The sequence below is a fragment of the Myotis nattereri genome, assembly GCF_964212035.1.
Source record: "Myotis nattereri genome assembly, chromosome: 6".
Lineage (NCBI taxonomy): Eukaryota > Metazoa > Chordata > Mammalia > Chiroptera > Vespertilionidae > Myotis > Myotis nattereri.
This window is the reverse complement of record NC_138081.1, coordinates 70,760,083-70,776,541: the sequence shown is the minus strand read 5'-3', so window position 1 is coordinate 70,776,541 and position 16,459 is coordinate 70,760,083. Positions and strand designations below refer to the sequence as shown.

The window sequence follows — 16,459 nt, the reverse complement described above, 5'->3', positions numbered from 1 at the left end:
AGGATCTCCAGCCAGGTTCTGTGTCCATGTTGTCTTGCTAGGTTCTCCAGCCAGGTTCTCCAGGTTCTCCAGCCAGGTTCTGTAGCCAAGTTCCCTCGCTAGGTTCTCCAGCCAGGTTCCAGGTTCTCCAGGTTCCCTAGCCAGGTTCGGTCACCAGATTTTGTAGCCAGGTTCTTCAGCCAAGTTCAGTCACCAGGTTCTAGTCAGGTTCTCTTGCCAATTTCTGTAGTCAGGTTCAGTCCAGGATCTTTTGCCATGTTCTCTCGCTAGGTTCTGTCTCTAGGTTCTGAGGCCAGTTTCTGTCCAGGATCTTTTGCCATGTTCTCTCCAGCGAAGTTCTTCTGTCTCTAGAGAACGTTCTGTGTAGGTTCTGTGCCAATTTCTGTCTCTCTTTCTTTCTGTCTTCTTACATCTGTATTTATACCAGTTGATTCCAATCCAATCTCTATTCCAAAGGTTAGGGCGTTTCTTATCTCCATTCCAGGGAGTAAAGATTATGTAGCTTAAGCATGATTGTTCGTAGTTAAAGTGATTAATTACCCGCCTGGCACTTAGTTAACGAGGTTTTATTCCCTCCCTAACTTCAGGGGAAAATCCCTACCTGGGGAAACAACCTTTCTCAGAGAGGTAACCTTGGTTAAAACACATAGTGCCAAGAAGGTGAGCAAACATATCAAGAACAGTATGCCATATATGCCAGGTCCCTTGAAACAGCAAGGATGGACCAGCTCCCGGCAATAAACCACTTTTTCAGCTTCCAGATATGCTTATGAACATGGAACAGGGCAGAAATGACACATGGGACCAAAATAAAAATTAAGAGTCCCCCACAGAGGAAGAAGAGGGCTGCTTCTGCAGTGGCACTTTCTTTCATAGGTGCCCCATGTACTTGCTGCTTGGACAAAAACCTGAAAGAGTTGCAAAATGCTGCTTTACCCACCAGAGTGGAAATCATGGCTCAGCATTTGAAATAATATAATCCCATCCAACCTGCGGTCTGTTTTCTTGGGTAGAGCAAGGAGCTGTGGTTTAGGAGAACCTCCTCATTTGTTTAACATAAGTGTGTGTGCTGGACATGTAGAGCCTTTTAAACAAAGGGAAAATTAATTATTCAGGATTTCTGTGTATAAGAAATAGAGACGTATAGGAAAGTTCATATTTTACATTTGTGAGTAATTTTATGTTTTATATCACCTGAATGAATTTAAAGGAGTACATTTTTAAAAATAAATTATGGAGGGACCATATTGAAAAGAACTTTTTAATGGGGGAAAAAATATTTTTTTCTGCATTCCATGACTTAAGAAGAGTTTTTTCCCCCTATTTACTTCCTCTCAATAGTACGGAAATAAGAAAAGTGTATGGCAATTTTAACAAGAAGAAGAAAATATGGATAACTCCAAATTTGAGTCTCTGGAAAATTCTAGAGAAAAAAAGAGCAGCCGGAAAAACTTGAGTACCCTTAGGGCACAGTAAATGTCTTTATTGCTCCATCAACTGGAAGCCTAAAGCCAAACTGTCATTCTGTCAGATAGGCAAACTTCTCAGGAGGCAAAGCTGAGGTTTTTTAGGTTTCAAAATAAATGCAAACTGCTGAGTGGTAACAAACTGTATAACAATTTGCATTTTCAGTAACTCTAGCACAGTGGTTCTCAACCTTCCTAATGCCGCGACCCTTTAATACAGTTCCTCATGTTGTGGTGACCCCCAATTTCATTGTTACAAATTGAACATAAAGCATAGTGATTAATCACAAAAACAATATGTAATTATATATGTGCTTTCCGATGGTCTTAGGTGACCCCTGTGAAAGGGTCGTTCGACCCCCAAAGGGGTCGCGACCCACAGGTTGAGAACCGTTGCTCTAGAAGAACATTTTAGAGCTGAATTTGAACATAAGGTGCCTAATTTAAACCGGATGTAAATACCCTTTTCTGATTGGATAGTGCGAGAAAATATATGTTTGTTTTTACCGAATCTATCAGCCCATATGAAAAGCGGGAACATTGCTGAGCCCCAGGTCGTGGGCATATTATTGCATTCACACTATTAGCTGGTCACCTTCCTCTCTTAGCCGCCCTTGAAGCTGTGCTGATGGCGTGTGACTCCCAAGCAATCCAGACTGTGGAACTCACTCTCTAGTGGGATCCATGAACAGACTGTGTCTGCAGAAAAAACAAAAACCTCCTTCCAGTGCAAATTTTAGAAATGTTTTTACAGGACACTTTCCAGGAAAATGCTGGGCTTGAGAAGGCTCTAACTCCCTTCAGGTCCACTGACTGCTCACTTTGTTTCCCAGCCCGATTTTTAATTTACCTTCTTCATTCCATGGACTTCCCCGATGGGAAGAGAAAGCCTCTCGTGTCGTGTTCCCCCAAACTTGTCCTTTGAATCCAGGACACTGTGGGGTGTTGCTCTGTGGAGCCCAGCAGATCAGGAGAGGGCTAAAATGATGGCTAAATTACGTGAGTTTGTAGAGCCTGGAAAAACTGGACCTAACCGAGAGGGATTTGGGTAGCTGTGGGGTAAAGACACTGCAGGGGCTGTTCATTTGTGTCAGCAGGCCCCCTCCGTGGGCTGTGGGCAGTGCTGGGCTCCCTGCATGGTGGGAGCGATGCTGCTTGTTTCAGACCCTGGGCCATCGCTGGACTGGCTTTTCTAGTAATTGCAAGAAGTTTGTACAGGGCCCAGAGATTTGAGTTGCCAGTATGAGGCTTTAGACTAGAAGCATTTTAAAAGGTAGCACATTTAACAAGATAGAAAGTGCAAAGGCAGGCTTACAAAAAAATATATATATCTGTTATCTGTATGGTTGTACATATGCTTAGTATGTTGCCTATAGAACGTTTGGAAGGAAATTTCAGCAGGCATTTGGAAATTCAGGTGTGGAAAGTAGATTTGGAGTCCTCCGTGGGAGGTGAGAACAGGCTAAAGGTAATGAAATGGTGACTACTTGTGGATGTTTCCTTGTATAACGACAAACCAGGTGTAACCAAAACCTTTATGAAAATCTCCCTCTGCTCAGTACAGCTAGAACATGATCCTCAAGGATAGGGGTGCTTTGTGTATCGATGGCTCTGCATCCTGGGAGGATATAATATAATCAGTGTCTCTAGAACAGGGGCTGCCTCTGCTTTCTGACGTAACACTTATAGCAGCATTCTGTTATGACAGTAATTTATAACAGTAATTCATTGGGGGGCTGTGTAGAGCCACCTCTAAGTACAGACATTCCCATACCTTACTCAGTTCACTGAGTACAGCCTGTGTCTCTGTACCACACACTCACTCAGTGTTTCCATTTGCTTATTTCAGGTTTCATCGTCCGTAATGAGGTGCGAGACTCTTTGGAAACATAGACTGATCATCTTTGGGGGCAGCCTCGCTTCCTAAACACCTGATACTGCATTGCACTGGGATTTGACTGTGTGTGTTTCCATTTAACTTGTGGTGAAGGAAGCATGTGGAAAGTGCTCCCCACCTGTACAGCCCAGATGTGGCCAACAAGCCAAGGGTCGGGTGGAGTGACCCTGCTGTCCAGCATGGGCACTGATGGTAAGGGACACAATGGTTGCACCAGTTATTCTTCATCAGGGGTTTTAGTCAAAGAAGATGAGCAGAAGACAATCGCTGGCTCCCTGTTACCAGAAAGCCAAATTTTAGAGTGCAGGTTAAAGGGGGTGAGCCGGGGATGGAATGTCTGGGCACTGGTAAGGGGTGGGGGTTGAAAAACAGAAAGAAAGAGAAAATTTCATTATGTTAATGAAAAAAGAACATTGAAACTTAAATGTATTTTTGAAGAAGGCTTTTGATAGCTGAGAACTTATTAAGGGCTTGGGGGTCTAGTCACCCCCTGTGGATTCCTTAGACACCTGATCCTAGAAGAATATTCTTTCACCCTTATGTTGGTGCAGTATAGTACTATTATTTTGTATTGTGCCAGTGAATCTAATTGCCACAAATAAGTCTGAGTGTTTTCATGCATCTTTTTCTTAAATGCAAGAGGCTTTCATGGACTTTTAACAAGCATGCTTACCCAAATTCTGTTGCATGCTTTAAGTAACATAGCTATACACACTTCACTTTTTTTTTTTTAGACTCTTTACCTAATGCACCAACCTCCTGCAAGGAAAACAGGACTGGGAATAAATTCAGATGGGATGTGACCCTATTAGTCTGTAGCAAGCTTTAGAAATAACTCTGTTGGTCTTTCCCTAGCTTGATTATCTTCAAACTTGAAACAACCATGCTTGATCTAAGGAAGATAATATTGACAATCACATCTTTTTAAAAATCCTGAATCCAAAATTAAAACTTAAGCAAGATGCAAGTGTTCTGCCCGCAGTTAGCTTTGAGTGGGACTGCAAAGGAATACTTAATTTCAGTGCTGCATTAAGTTGAATTGCTGCTATTAAAAAGATAAAGTACATGGATAAAAAAAAAAAAAAACTCACCCAAAGATATATAAGAACACGGAAAATTTTTGCTAAGTTGAGAATGAGGAGAATCTTATTTTGTGTTTTATGTCTCTGCAGATTGCATCCATAAATATAATATTGACTTTCAGTGCAAAAAAAAAAAAAAATAGGTGACTTTAAAGTTATGGAAGGTGTCCCTATGAGCCTACAGTCAGTATTGTTTACATTAATAAACCCTCTATTTCATCTTACTATTTTCCATGGAGTCACAGGCACAGCATGGCTTCTGCTCTCAAACATGTGACCACATGTAAATACTACCTTGCATTTCATTGTTTGTTCACAATTGTTTTGGGCCCCCTTTTATTAAAAACGCATGCTTTGTGTAATAAGACAAGACCTAACTAGACTTTTTCTGAAATGATTCTGATTCATAATATGGAGGACTATAATTTTCGATCTCAACCAAAAAGCAAACATTTCATCTGGTGGATGAATTTGGATCCTGCCATTTATTTATATTTGATATTTTAAAGAACTCCTTGAAATGGGGGGTGATTTTGCTTAAAAGTGAAAAAAAAATTGGCCCCATTTAGTCTATTACAACAAACCAGGACCATTTATAACTGAAAATTGACCAGCATTGTTGCACCTCTTGCCACACTCAGCCACATGCTGTTAGTGAAATGGCGTAGGATTTCTGCACTGGTGTCATTTCAGTAATAGGATCAGATATATTTTTGCTCTGAAAAAATGTTTCTGCATGCCAAGTGGGTTTCTCCGGCTGAGGTTGAGTCCATTTCATAGTGCTTACATCCAGCTATAGACATGACCTATGTTCGCATTTTTTCCTGAAGTCATTACATTATTTTATTATTATTTTGTTGTCTTAGGAAAAATACCAAGGAATGTAATGTTATTTTAATTTTCTATACTTACGATTTTTTAACAAATCACAAGGCCTCACTTCCATAAAAATGGTAAACATAAGACATCACTGTTTTATTACTCCTATACATGTCAAAGAAAGTCCCCACTTAATTGATAAAAGGCACAGTTTTTTCCCCTCTAGTGGTGCATGAAATGCAATTTTTTATTCCTACAATGAGTGCATCCAAACAAAAATGAGAATCTGGTGCCTCGATTCATTGTTTTTCTTGTATGATAGGTCAAATTTAGGAACTACCCACACTTTTTCTTCATACTGATTTATATGCTTAGAGAAAATTTTAAGAGACAAGCTTAAAAGTAAGTAAATAAATAAATAAATAAAAATTAACTGTGGCTAGTCTGAAATATAAGGCTTGGAACCACTAGTTACTTCATTAATTGATTCTTTAAATAAAAAGCTGTGGAAAGAAACGAAGGGTTGTGAACTAAGCTGTATTCTGCAGAATAGGCTCTATTTCCATAGCTAATTCTAAAAGGCGGAAACACTGCATACCCACCCCAGCAGCCCATCCAGAGACCTCGTGCTTGGGAGCCCTGGAAGGATGTGAAGGTGTGAACACCACCCCCACCATTGCAATACAAGTATGCCTCTGCCTGAGCCTTTCTACAGTTTCAGCATTTCTGCAATCCAACCCATACGCTGCAGTTCTGTGGAGAAAATAAATGTGTGTGTTAATTGTATTGTTGTTACACAGCTCCGGGTTAGGCTGAAGTGTGTGGGTTTTCCTGAGTCTCCAAGATATGATTCGGGGGAAAAAAACAAATCCATCTCCAGGAAGGTGCCAGGTAGGAAAGAACTAGACAGACTGTAAGTAGCCATTTCCATCGTTCCTAAAATGGAGAAAGGAACATTAGCATTAAGGGCTTAAAAAGATGCCATGGGCTTAGCATCTTCAGGGTCATTACCAATCAGCCTCACAAATGAGACCTCTGGTGAGCAGCATTAATTTAGGGCAGCCTGCCTGATAGTTTCCTGTGCATGTGAAATGTCTTGCATTTTTTATCGTCAATATTGTTCACCCTTATGTTAACACCTTAAATTATTTACATTAAACCTATAATATTCAGAGAACCATTTTGGGTATTTCAATAACTTTTAAATGGAGGAAAAGGCAAACTCATCTCTCTCTCTCTGAAAAACTGACTTTCTGGTTTTATTTTTATATCCTTTATTAGTACAATGATTTTTCACTTATCTTTTTCTACTGTTAGTAAATATATTCTGTAACTAGAAAGTTCTGAAATTTAAGTGAAGATCTATTTAAAGACATAGAGGAATTGCATATACCTTTCAAATATGATCCAATATTGAAAATGAGAGATAAGTTCTTTAAACCCATACTTCGGGTTTTACACACTGCAGTTAATTCAGTGCTGCACTGGCACTTTAAAAAAAAATAAAGTAACTTATAGGAGAGAAAAATCTGCTACACGCCTGTAAGTTCCACACTTTAACACATAACAGCCATTATATGTATACTTAATGGAGTCAGACAGACACAACTTTCAAAAATTATACTGTATTCACAATAGAAAAAGGAAGTCTTGTCTACCGCATAGTAGTATGCCCACATTTAAACAGGGAAGGTTTCTTTTCTTCCTTTCTTGCTCAGAATTTTCTTCAGTGTTATTATTTTGTAAGTGGTCCCAGCAGCACATTTCACAGAGTGAGAAATCTCTTTCAGAATAGGTGAGAAAAAATCAAACTTGTACAAGACATATAAATTTATATCATTTCATCAGTATGGTAGCTCATGCATTCCTAAATTCCAGTCGTGTTTTAAGCCTAACCTTACTAGTAAACGTATATACTTTGAAACAAAAGTTAATTTTTTCCCATCGTTAGAATATGCTGTGAACACCGAGAAGCCACTTAGATGCAGTTTCTTACCAAGTTGTCTCTTGGCCATTATTGAGTACTTGCTCTCTACTGGTACTTAGGGGTGGGCTATATCAGTTCGTTTTATTTTACTAAGCAGCATGAACTTCTAGAACTAAAGTCCTAGAGGAGAAAAGTAATCATCAAATTAATAGGCCCATCTTTCTGAGAGAAAGCACGTTTCCGGCTAGTTCAAACCCAAGTTTCAAAGAGTAGCATGGGACTTTACTATAATTTGGCAGTGACCAAAGGGTGGCAGGGACAAAAGGCAGAATACTCCCAAACCATTCATTCTCATTCTCTCTCTCTCTCTCTCTCTCTCTCTCTCTCTCTCTCTCTCTCTCTCTCTCTCTCTCTCTCTCTGTAATCATTATGCTTTAGCTCTGTATGGAAATGTGCACCGCCACTAGTATTTCTAGAAAACAACAGAAACATAGGCTACTTAAGCTTTTTCAAAGACAGGGCCATCCCAAATTAACAAATCCCATTGTATATGCTGTAAGATGTCTAGGAAGAAAAAAAAAGGAGAATACTATGGCAGTTATTCCCACTGAAAGCCAACTTATAGGCAAGGGAGTCATTTTTAGCTATGCCAGGATTTGCTGCACACACACACACACACACACACACACAGACAAGTCATTTTGCTGTTGCACTGCTGGCACAGCTGTACATATGAGCAAAGCGCTGTGGATCAGTGTTTCTCCATGGGGATGCTGTTGGCATTTGGAGCTGGGCAATTCTTTGTTGTACAGAAATGTCCCATACATTGCAAGCTGTTTACTATCCCAGGCCCCTGCTGACTAACTGCCAGTATTACGCCCAGTAAAAATCAAATGTAAAAAGCCTTCCCCCATGTTCAAATGCCCTCCTAGGAGGGCAGTTGCCCCTCCCGTGAATACCACTGTCTACTGCATTTTAGGGCATTAAAAATGCAGGAAAAGTGTCTGTCTCAAAACATGTCTCGGCTGCCTTGCATTTCTTTGGGCCTTGAATCATTTCATCCCCCTTCATTTCTCGAACCTTCTGCTTCGATGCAGCTTTAATTTGCCTGTTCTTGAGGGAGGTGGTTACTGGCCAGCCATGGCAGTTCTAAAGGGCATATTCACTTGGGTAGTCCCTGGACGTACTTAACGGAGAGATTTCACAATGAGCAAACTTTTTCATTTTTTGACCTCATAATTTTACTTCAGAACTACACTGTTGTGCATAATCCTTGTCAATGTCACGAGGATCCTTGCATAGTTTAACCACAAACATGATGGTTGACAGTCCACATAAACAAAACCTGTGGTCTATGAGCATTACCATTAGATTTTTACCTGGGAAGCTGCAACTTATGAGTTCTAAAACAATCACCTGTTTATCCTAAGAAAGAAGCATTTAATCCACATTCCAATGTTTGAATTCCCCCTGTATACATGTAGTTATGTAGCTCAACTTTCCTAAAATTTGTGAATTGTGAAGGAAATGTGGGGTAGGTGTGGATTGTATCTACATTTGCTTCTATACTTCAGTGCTGATCATGCCCAAAACAGGATGAGTTTGACCTAGATGAAACATTATTACACTGTACTACCAATACCTAAATATACTTACTCTCTTTGTTGCTTTTTATGACCAAACCAGAATATTAAATATGTCTCTGAAATGATTTGGATGAACTGTGGCTAATAGAATGGAATTAATTTAACCACTGTAATTTTTTTAAATATTCAAATTTCTAAAACATCTTTTTTGAGAAAGAGCAACTCAGAATCGACAAAGGTGGTTATATTGTGAACTTTTAGATGGTGCTTAAGAATTCTTATCTTGTTAAATATCAGTATTTCTTTTTTTAAAAGAATAAATTGAAAGGAGTAAATGAGGCAGAATGCCACTCCACCCTCAGGTCAATTTTATGGTATATAAAAATGCCAATAATATTTGTGCCACTTACCAATATGGGGGAGAGGTCGACTTTTCCCTTACTGGATGCTTTCATTATAGTTTGACTATACCATTATGTTGCTAAGAGAGCCTCCACAAGGAGAAGTCGCCATTGCAATGCTAACAAGAGTTCGAAAATAATCTGCATGAATCGGGTCAAACCACTTTCATTACTTAAAATATAGGCACTGATATTTTTATATATTTTTAAATATTTCTTCTGTGGCTTAGACATGTGCCAATGTGTTCACGACATCCTGAACCAACTTCACCAGATATAGTAACCTACCTACATTTTTTTTGTCTATAAACAGTCATTTTAAAATAAAGAACTATATTTGGTCTTGTGTTATTTCAAGCTTTGGTTAAAATGATGAGGGTGGTAAGCTGTGACCACTAACAGACAGACTGACTGATTCCTGATTTCCAGTGAGTGAGCTGACCCTAAATATTGCACAGGTGTACTCTCTGTGAGTGTAAATAACTGGAACTGTACACCGATGAACATGACAGTTTCTCTTTTCTGTTGCTGTTGTTCTTGACCTGTACTGTATTATAGAATGTGGGTATAAATAGCTCCAAGTATACACACATATGTATATGTATCCCACTATCATAACCTGAAAGAAAGACTATGTATTATCTTTTTTATTCTGTACTGGTGTTTGTGTTATTTAAAAAGCAAATTTATGCTCTATTTAGTTGTATTATATTATAGGATACCTTGCTGTGCACAATTCCAAGTGCCTTAGAACATTGTTTAGCTTTCTTAAGTATATAAAAATGCATATATGTATAAAATTGGGAAAAGTTACCTCAATAAAATCATTGGGAAATCCCCAGCTTTAGTTTGTCACAATTTCTGTTGTATTCAGACAGTGCTCACTCAGTCTTTTTAAATTAAAAGCTCATAGAGTTCTCGCCTGTATGGTAAAGCAAGACTAAGATAGCTGTTCTAATTGCCTGTTATTTCAACTCCCCCTAACTGAAAACTTCTTGTATGTAAGATCTTGTGATTTGTATTTTTTATTTAAAATACCTAAGAATTACTCTTTAAATAGTAACTTAAAGTATATTTTTTAAACTTGCTATCGTTTTATATTTGCGTATATTTGATATTGATGTTTTTATTGACATTATTATGTATAAAAATAAAAGGTAGTCCCTTTAGAGGTTATAGTATAGAAAATAGTCCAGCTGGTGTGGCACAATGGTTGAGCATTGACCTATGAACCAGAAGGTGACAGTTTGGTTCCTGGTCAGGGCCCATGCCCGGGTTGTAGGCTGGATCCCCTGTGGGGGGCCTACAGGAGGCAGGCAATCAATGATTCTCTCTCATCATTGATGTTTCTATCTCCCTCTCCTTTCCTCTCTGAAATCAATAAAAATATATTTTAAAGAAAGAAAATAAACTTCCTCATTATGCTTACTATTTAATGTATTATAAGCCAGGAGAGAGATTAGGAACATATTTTGACCAGAAGAGGAATTGGAATATACTTTTCATTATTTTCCAACCGTGGTTACAAATAATCATTTATTCTCCCTTGACTCCAGGACAAGGGCAGAGGTATGAGGGGGAAGTTGAAAAGCAATTTGTGTACCATTATTCTAGACTGAAGATGTATGATAAGATTAGGAGCAAAACATTTAAAAGGAACATCTGAAAAATTGGCTCTAAGTATGCTATTAAAAATTAGCAGTACATTCCCAAGGTAGGTATAGTGGTTCAACAACTACTTTCAATTTTTGTTCAAACTAAATCAGGTTCTGCATTGAAACATTACTTTCCAAAACCCAATGGAGGTAAGAAATGGACAGTGTACACAATGGTTTATTGTACACAATGGTTTGATGGCATAGCATTTATTGTGATTGAACGCTTCGCTGGACCTCAACTCAGACATCTGCATGGAGATGCTGCTACTGCACTGCTATCCACAGACAAGAGTCCTGTTTATGAGTTTATGAGTTTTGGAGCTCTTGGCCCTTTAAAAGATGGTCACTATAAAGAACACATAAAATTCCAGAGAAAGGCTAAGAACCTAAAGTTCATGTGAAGTTTTCTGCTTCTTTGCTTTAAAAAGGTACCATTTCTAGAGATTTTAAGAAGAAAAAAAAATCTGTTAATGTGCTAACTTTTCATAATTAGACAAGTATCCTAGGGAGGAGAGAATTGGCATTTTCAATACTCGTTGACCTAAAGATTTGCTCTTGGATGGACTTTCGACTTTGGTTGGCCCAAGTCAGACAAGCTGGAGTAAAAGGTGCTCCACATTGGGGAGAATTTGCCCCTAATTGTTCAGATAGGAAAATTCAGCAGTTCAGACTTAAGCTATCTGTGCACACCATCTTCCCCACAGCCAGTGTAAGTTCATCATGGCTTTAGTTCCGTCCCTGATTACCTCTGAAATCTTGGTAATTACCACTCTGAGTCTTCCCCAACCAATTTATTCTTAACCCTGCTACCACGTTGTTCTTTGTGGTGGACAACTCTCATGTTATTCCTACTCAGAATTTTCCAGTGAGTCCCCTCTGCCTACTAGAAAACTCCCAGGTACTTAATGTAGTACCACAAGCCACCGTTCCAAATGACTCTCCTTTACTTCTCACTTGGGCCAAATCAAATGAAGCTCGTTGTTCCTCAGATACATTATGCACTCTTCCAATATCACAACTTTTTTCACACTTTTCCTCCAACTGGAATTCTGTTTATTAACATCCCACCCATCCCTCTAGGAAGGATTCACATGTCATCTCCAGCTATTGCATTTTTTAAATATTCTGTTTCTCTGGCTAGACCCAACTCATTTAAATAACATCATATTAGATTTGTCTGTTCCACACCACTATCTAGTCTTCTTTGTCCCTGAGCCCAGAGCACTATAGCTGTGCTCAGGATGGCGCAAGTAAGTATGAAGAATGAGCTGGCGGCTGGAGCTCCAGTGGTGCAATTGGTTAGCGCGTGGTACTTATAAGAATGAGCTGAAGATGGCAGCTAAAGGCATGGAAAACTAAAGAGCACAATGGTTAAACCTAAAAGGTCCTTGTAAACCTTCTAAAGGAGATGAAATTTATCCTTAAGACAAGAGGGGTCAACTCAGATAACATCTCAGATGTTTCCTATTATTCTGGCCACAGTGTAGAGACTAGATTGGAGAAGCAATGTTAGACACACAAAGACCATTGATTTTTTTTATAATGTTTAATTTTTCGTTAACATTTAAAATTACATTAGTTTCAGGTGTATAGCATAGTGGAGATTATATATATATATATATATATATATATATATATATATATATATATCTTAAGAAGTGATCCCTACTGATAAGTCTAGTGCCCATTTGACACCAGTGGAGACCATTACTGTTGCCATAATTTTGCTGGGAGGTGATGGTGGCCTCAATCAAGGTATTAACTATTGGAATGAAGAAACATAGTGAGTTAATGACGGTTGAAGTGATGTTTGCACCTGGGGAATAAGTAAAGACTATACCCACGCATCATGTCTAGGTGGAGAGCGGTGATGCCACTTGTTGAAATAAAGAAGGCAGAGGTGAGGTTGTTGTAAGAGGGAAGGGGGGGTGCAGGGGGAGGGGAAAGAGGGTAGGAGGTGTGAAGAGGTCAGGTATTCAATTTTGTATGTGAAATTCAATGTGTTTGAATTGCCTGCCTGTTCGGACTTCCACATGCGAATAGTCTGTTGGATATGAGTCCGGAAGGTCAAAGAAAATGTCTTGGCTGCGGAGAGGAAGTTGAGAACCATCAGCACTAACGGAAGCTGTGGCAATGGACAAGCTCCTTAACAATGGAGCTTAAGACTGTGAAGAAATTGCTACAATGAAAATTGAATGAACTGTATTTTTGTTGCCTGAATTTGTCTCCAAATCATAAAATTCTTTCATTTACATATCATCTGAGTGCTTTAGATGATATACATATTTTTAACTTAACTGGGTTTTACTGGTTAGTATAAATTTAAATAAAATGGAATAGCACCTTATGGAGGGGGTTAAGTTGTAAAGGAAAAATTATATTTGAAAACTTACATTGCCCCAAATGTAATATACAGACATATTATCACAATAAGTCCAACATAGCCTTTTTTAACATCATCAGTGGAATGTTTGATTGGTTCTTTAAGCCAGATATTATTAAGAAATTAGTTTACATTTAGGTGCTATATTGTGTGTTTGTTTGTTTTTTAAAAAAGAACACCCTACCTTTAAGCATAAGAATTACACTCAGCACAGTGAGATGCTCACTCTATAAGCACAGGGAAGAGGGTGATGGAAAAAAAGTAGGTAAATGTCTCAGCTCACCCTCAGTCCAATGGAATGACAGGCAGAATCCCTCAATAGGAATGTAATCCCTCAGTAGTACTAATACTGGTCTCTCATTTTCTGAAAGCAGGGTTAATTTTATAATTAAATACATGCATGATCTAATTACCCCATATCAGTAAAAAGAGTTTGTAAGCCTAAAGCTAGAATGAATGCAACCAACACATACCAAAGAATACTAAAAATGCATTTTATAATTTAAAAGGCACAATAGAGAAAATTAATTTGGATTAACATTTCCAAAAAGTGTTACCCAATGAAACATGTACTTTTGACTCTAAGAACAGGAGTCTGTAAACAGAAAGCCAACCAATATCTTGAGTTTGTGTCATTAAAAAGAGTTGTAAAGAACATACAGTCACCGGAGGCTAGAAGCACGTGAAAGAGTCTAAGCATGTAATCTGAAGGACCTGAAAGGCACCAGAAATTGAGGGGAAACCAAAGGATTGGGATCCTGGGAAGTGGAAGGTCGGATCAAGATGCAAGCGAACAGATTCCCATGATGAAAACCTGATCTGAGGCAAAGCCTGTGTTTCCTGACAAATCCCAGATGCCGGAGGAGGCCCGGGTTTCAGGAGATGGCCTTCCTGAGGCAACAATGAAGTTAGGTGAATATCGACACTCTGCTAGGAGGAGGACAACTGCTCCTTCCCACTGAGCCCTGACCACCAACCAGCCACAGATCCAAGTAATTAACACACAACTTCTCATTGAACTCAACAAAACCCTGTATGATGAGTATTAATAACATGATCTTTCCCATTGTACATTGAGGCAAGTAAACAGAGGTCCCCTCTCTCCAGGTTATACAATGAGAATGGAATAAACACCAGAAACTAATTCCAGTTACCATAACAAGCATACTCCTGTTAGTAGTAGTATAAGGAAAAATGTGTGCTTCAGTGAAAAATGATGCACTTTTTAAATAAGCACTCCCAATTCTGACTTTATGTGGGCTTTGCACCTCTCTTTGCCTCTGAGCTATTTTATAATTTTGTAACTTGTGGCAAGCTGACAGTAATGAAAATAATTCTTGTCTCTAGATATGTACATAAATTCTGTCCAATGGAGGTTCAATCGTCTTCCCTAGGTCACTGGGAAAGAAGCCAATTTTGTCCCCATTTACACATTCTTTTCAATATTCTTGCTCTATGTTTCTGTTCTTTGGATTATCTTCTGAACTAATTGAAACATCTTACCAGTTCCCTCCTAACGTGATAAATAAAATCTTGAATATATATATTATATCTCCTTAAATTCTTGTTCAGGAATTTAATGAGTAAATGTATATAAAGTACTTTGAACTATGTATATACATGAGTCATGATTTTACCATTTTAAAGAATATCCTTTAACAATATTTCGAGAGAAACCAAGATGGCGGCATAGGTTAACACCGGAGATTGCTGCCTCGAACAACCACTTCAGAGATATAACTAAAGGACAGAACGGACATCATCCAGAACCACAGGAAGGCTGGCTGAGTGGAAATTCTATAACTAGGAGGAAAGAGAATATCATACCCAGACTCAGAGGAGGCGCAGTGCTGAAGTGAAATACTCAGGTGTGGAGTGCGCGCGCTGAGCGGGCTGGCGGCGAGGGCGCGGTTGTTGTTTTCAATCAGGAGGGAGTTTCAGACTCTGAGCTCCAGATCCGGGCGAGTCGCTGGGGACCCAGACTTAAACGGGAGAGGCAGGACTGTCTGGCTTCGGTCGGAACTCGAAGGCAGCTTTCTCTCCGAGGTTTGCAGTGGTTGCTGGGACTCTGAGAGGCAGAGCACCTAGGGACGGAACTGAGAGCAGCCATAACTGCTCACTTCGCTCTCCCTGTAGATCCCCCGGGACCCGCCCTGCCCAAGCCCTGCGCAGAGCCATTTGCCAGATAGCCTCAGGCAAACGCTAGATTAGCACCGCCCTAGAGATCCAGGACAGAAGCTCTCCCACTGCAGACACAGCTGACTCTCATAGCCAGTTAGCCTGGAGGTCAAATCACCCCTGGTATTGCCGACAACAATCAAGGCTTAATTACAACAAGACTGCGAACAAAGACCACTAGGGGGTGCACCAAGAAAAGATAAAAAAAAATGCGGAGACAAAGAAACAGGACGCAAATGTCAGAAATGGAAGATATAGAGCTCAAAACCACACTTTTAAGGTCTCTCAAGAATTGTCTAGAAGCTGCCGATAAACTTAGTAAGGCCCTCGAAAAGACTGGTGAGACTGCCGATAAATGTAGTGAGATCCTCAAGAAATCTAATGAGACCCTCGATGTTGTGATAAAGAACCAACTAGAAATTAAGCATACACTGACTGAAATAAAGAATATTATACAGACACCCAACAGCAGACCAGAGGAGCGCAAGAATCAAGTCAAAGATTCGAAACGTGAAGAAGCAAAAAACACCCAACTGGAAAAGCAAAATGAAAAAAGAATCCGAAAATATGAAGATAGTGTAAGGAGCCTCTGGGACAGCTTCAAGCGTACCAACATCAGAATTATAGGGGTGCCAGAAGATGAGAGAGAGCAAGATATTGAAAACCTATTTGAAGAAATAATGACAGAAAACTTCCCCCACCTGGTGAAAGAAATAGACTTACAGGTCGAGGAAGCGCAGAGAACCCCAAACAAAAGGAATCCAAAGAGGACCACACCAAGACACATCATAATTAAAATGCCAAGAGCAAAAGACAAAGAGAGAATCTTAAAAGCAGCAAGAGAAAGAAACCCAGTTACCTACAAGAGAAAGAATACCCATACGACTGTCAGCTGATTTCTCAACAGAAACTTTGCAGGCCAGGAGGGAGTGGCAAGAAATATTCAAAGTGATGAATACCAAGAACCTACAACCAAGATTACTTTATCCAGCAAAGCTATCATTCAGAATTGAAGGTCAGATAAAGAGCTTCACAAATAAGGAAAAGCTAAAGGAGTTCATC

General features: G+C 39.3%; 1 protein-coding gene across 12 annotated transcripts in view; it reads left to right on the top strand.

Moving 5' to 3' along the window:
• Window positions 1-4,984, top strand: part of PHACTR2 (phosphatase and actin regulator 2) — a gene marked incomplete at its 3' end in the record, with an annotated part of 162,369 nt that extends 157,385 nt beyond the window's left edge. For 6 of the 12 annotated variants that reach the window (XM_081094321.1, XM_081094331.1, XM_081094322.1 and 3 more), the window contains one exon: window positions 3,316-4,984. In XM_081094321.1, the coding sequence (XP_080950447.1) occupies window positions 3,316-3,331 (16 nt within the window). The remainder of the gene's footprint in view (window positions 1-3,315) is intronic. The other 6 variants (XM_081094320.1, XM_081094326.1, XM_081094330.1 and 3 more) reach the window with 1 other exon arrangement.
• Window positions 4,985-16,459: the final 11,475 nt, after the last annotated feature.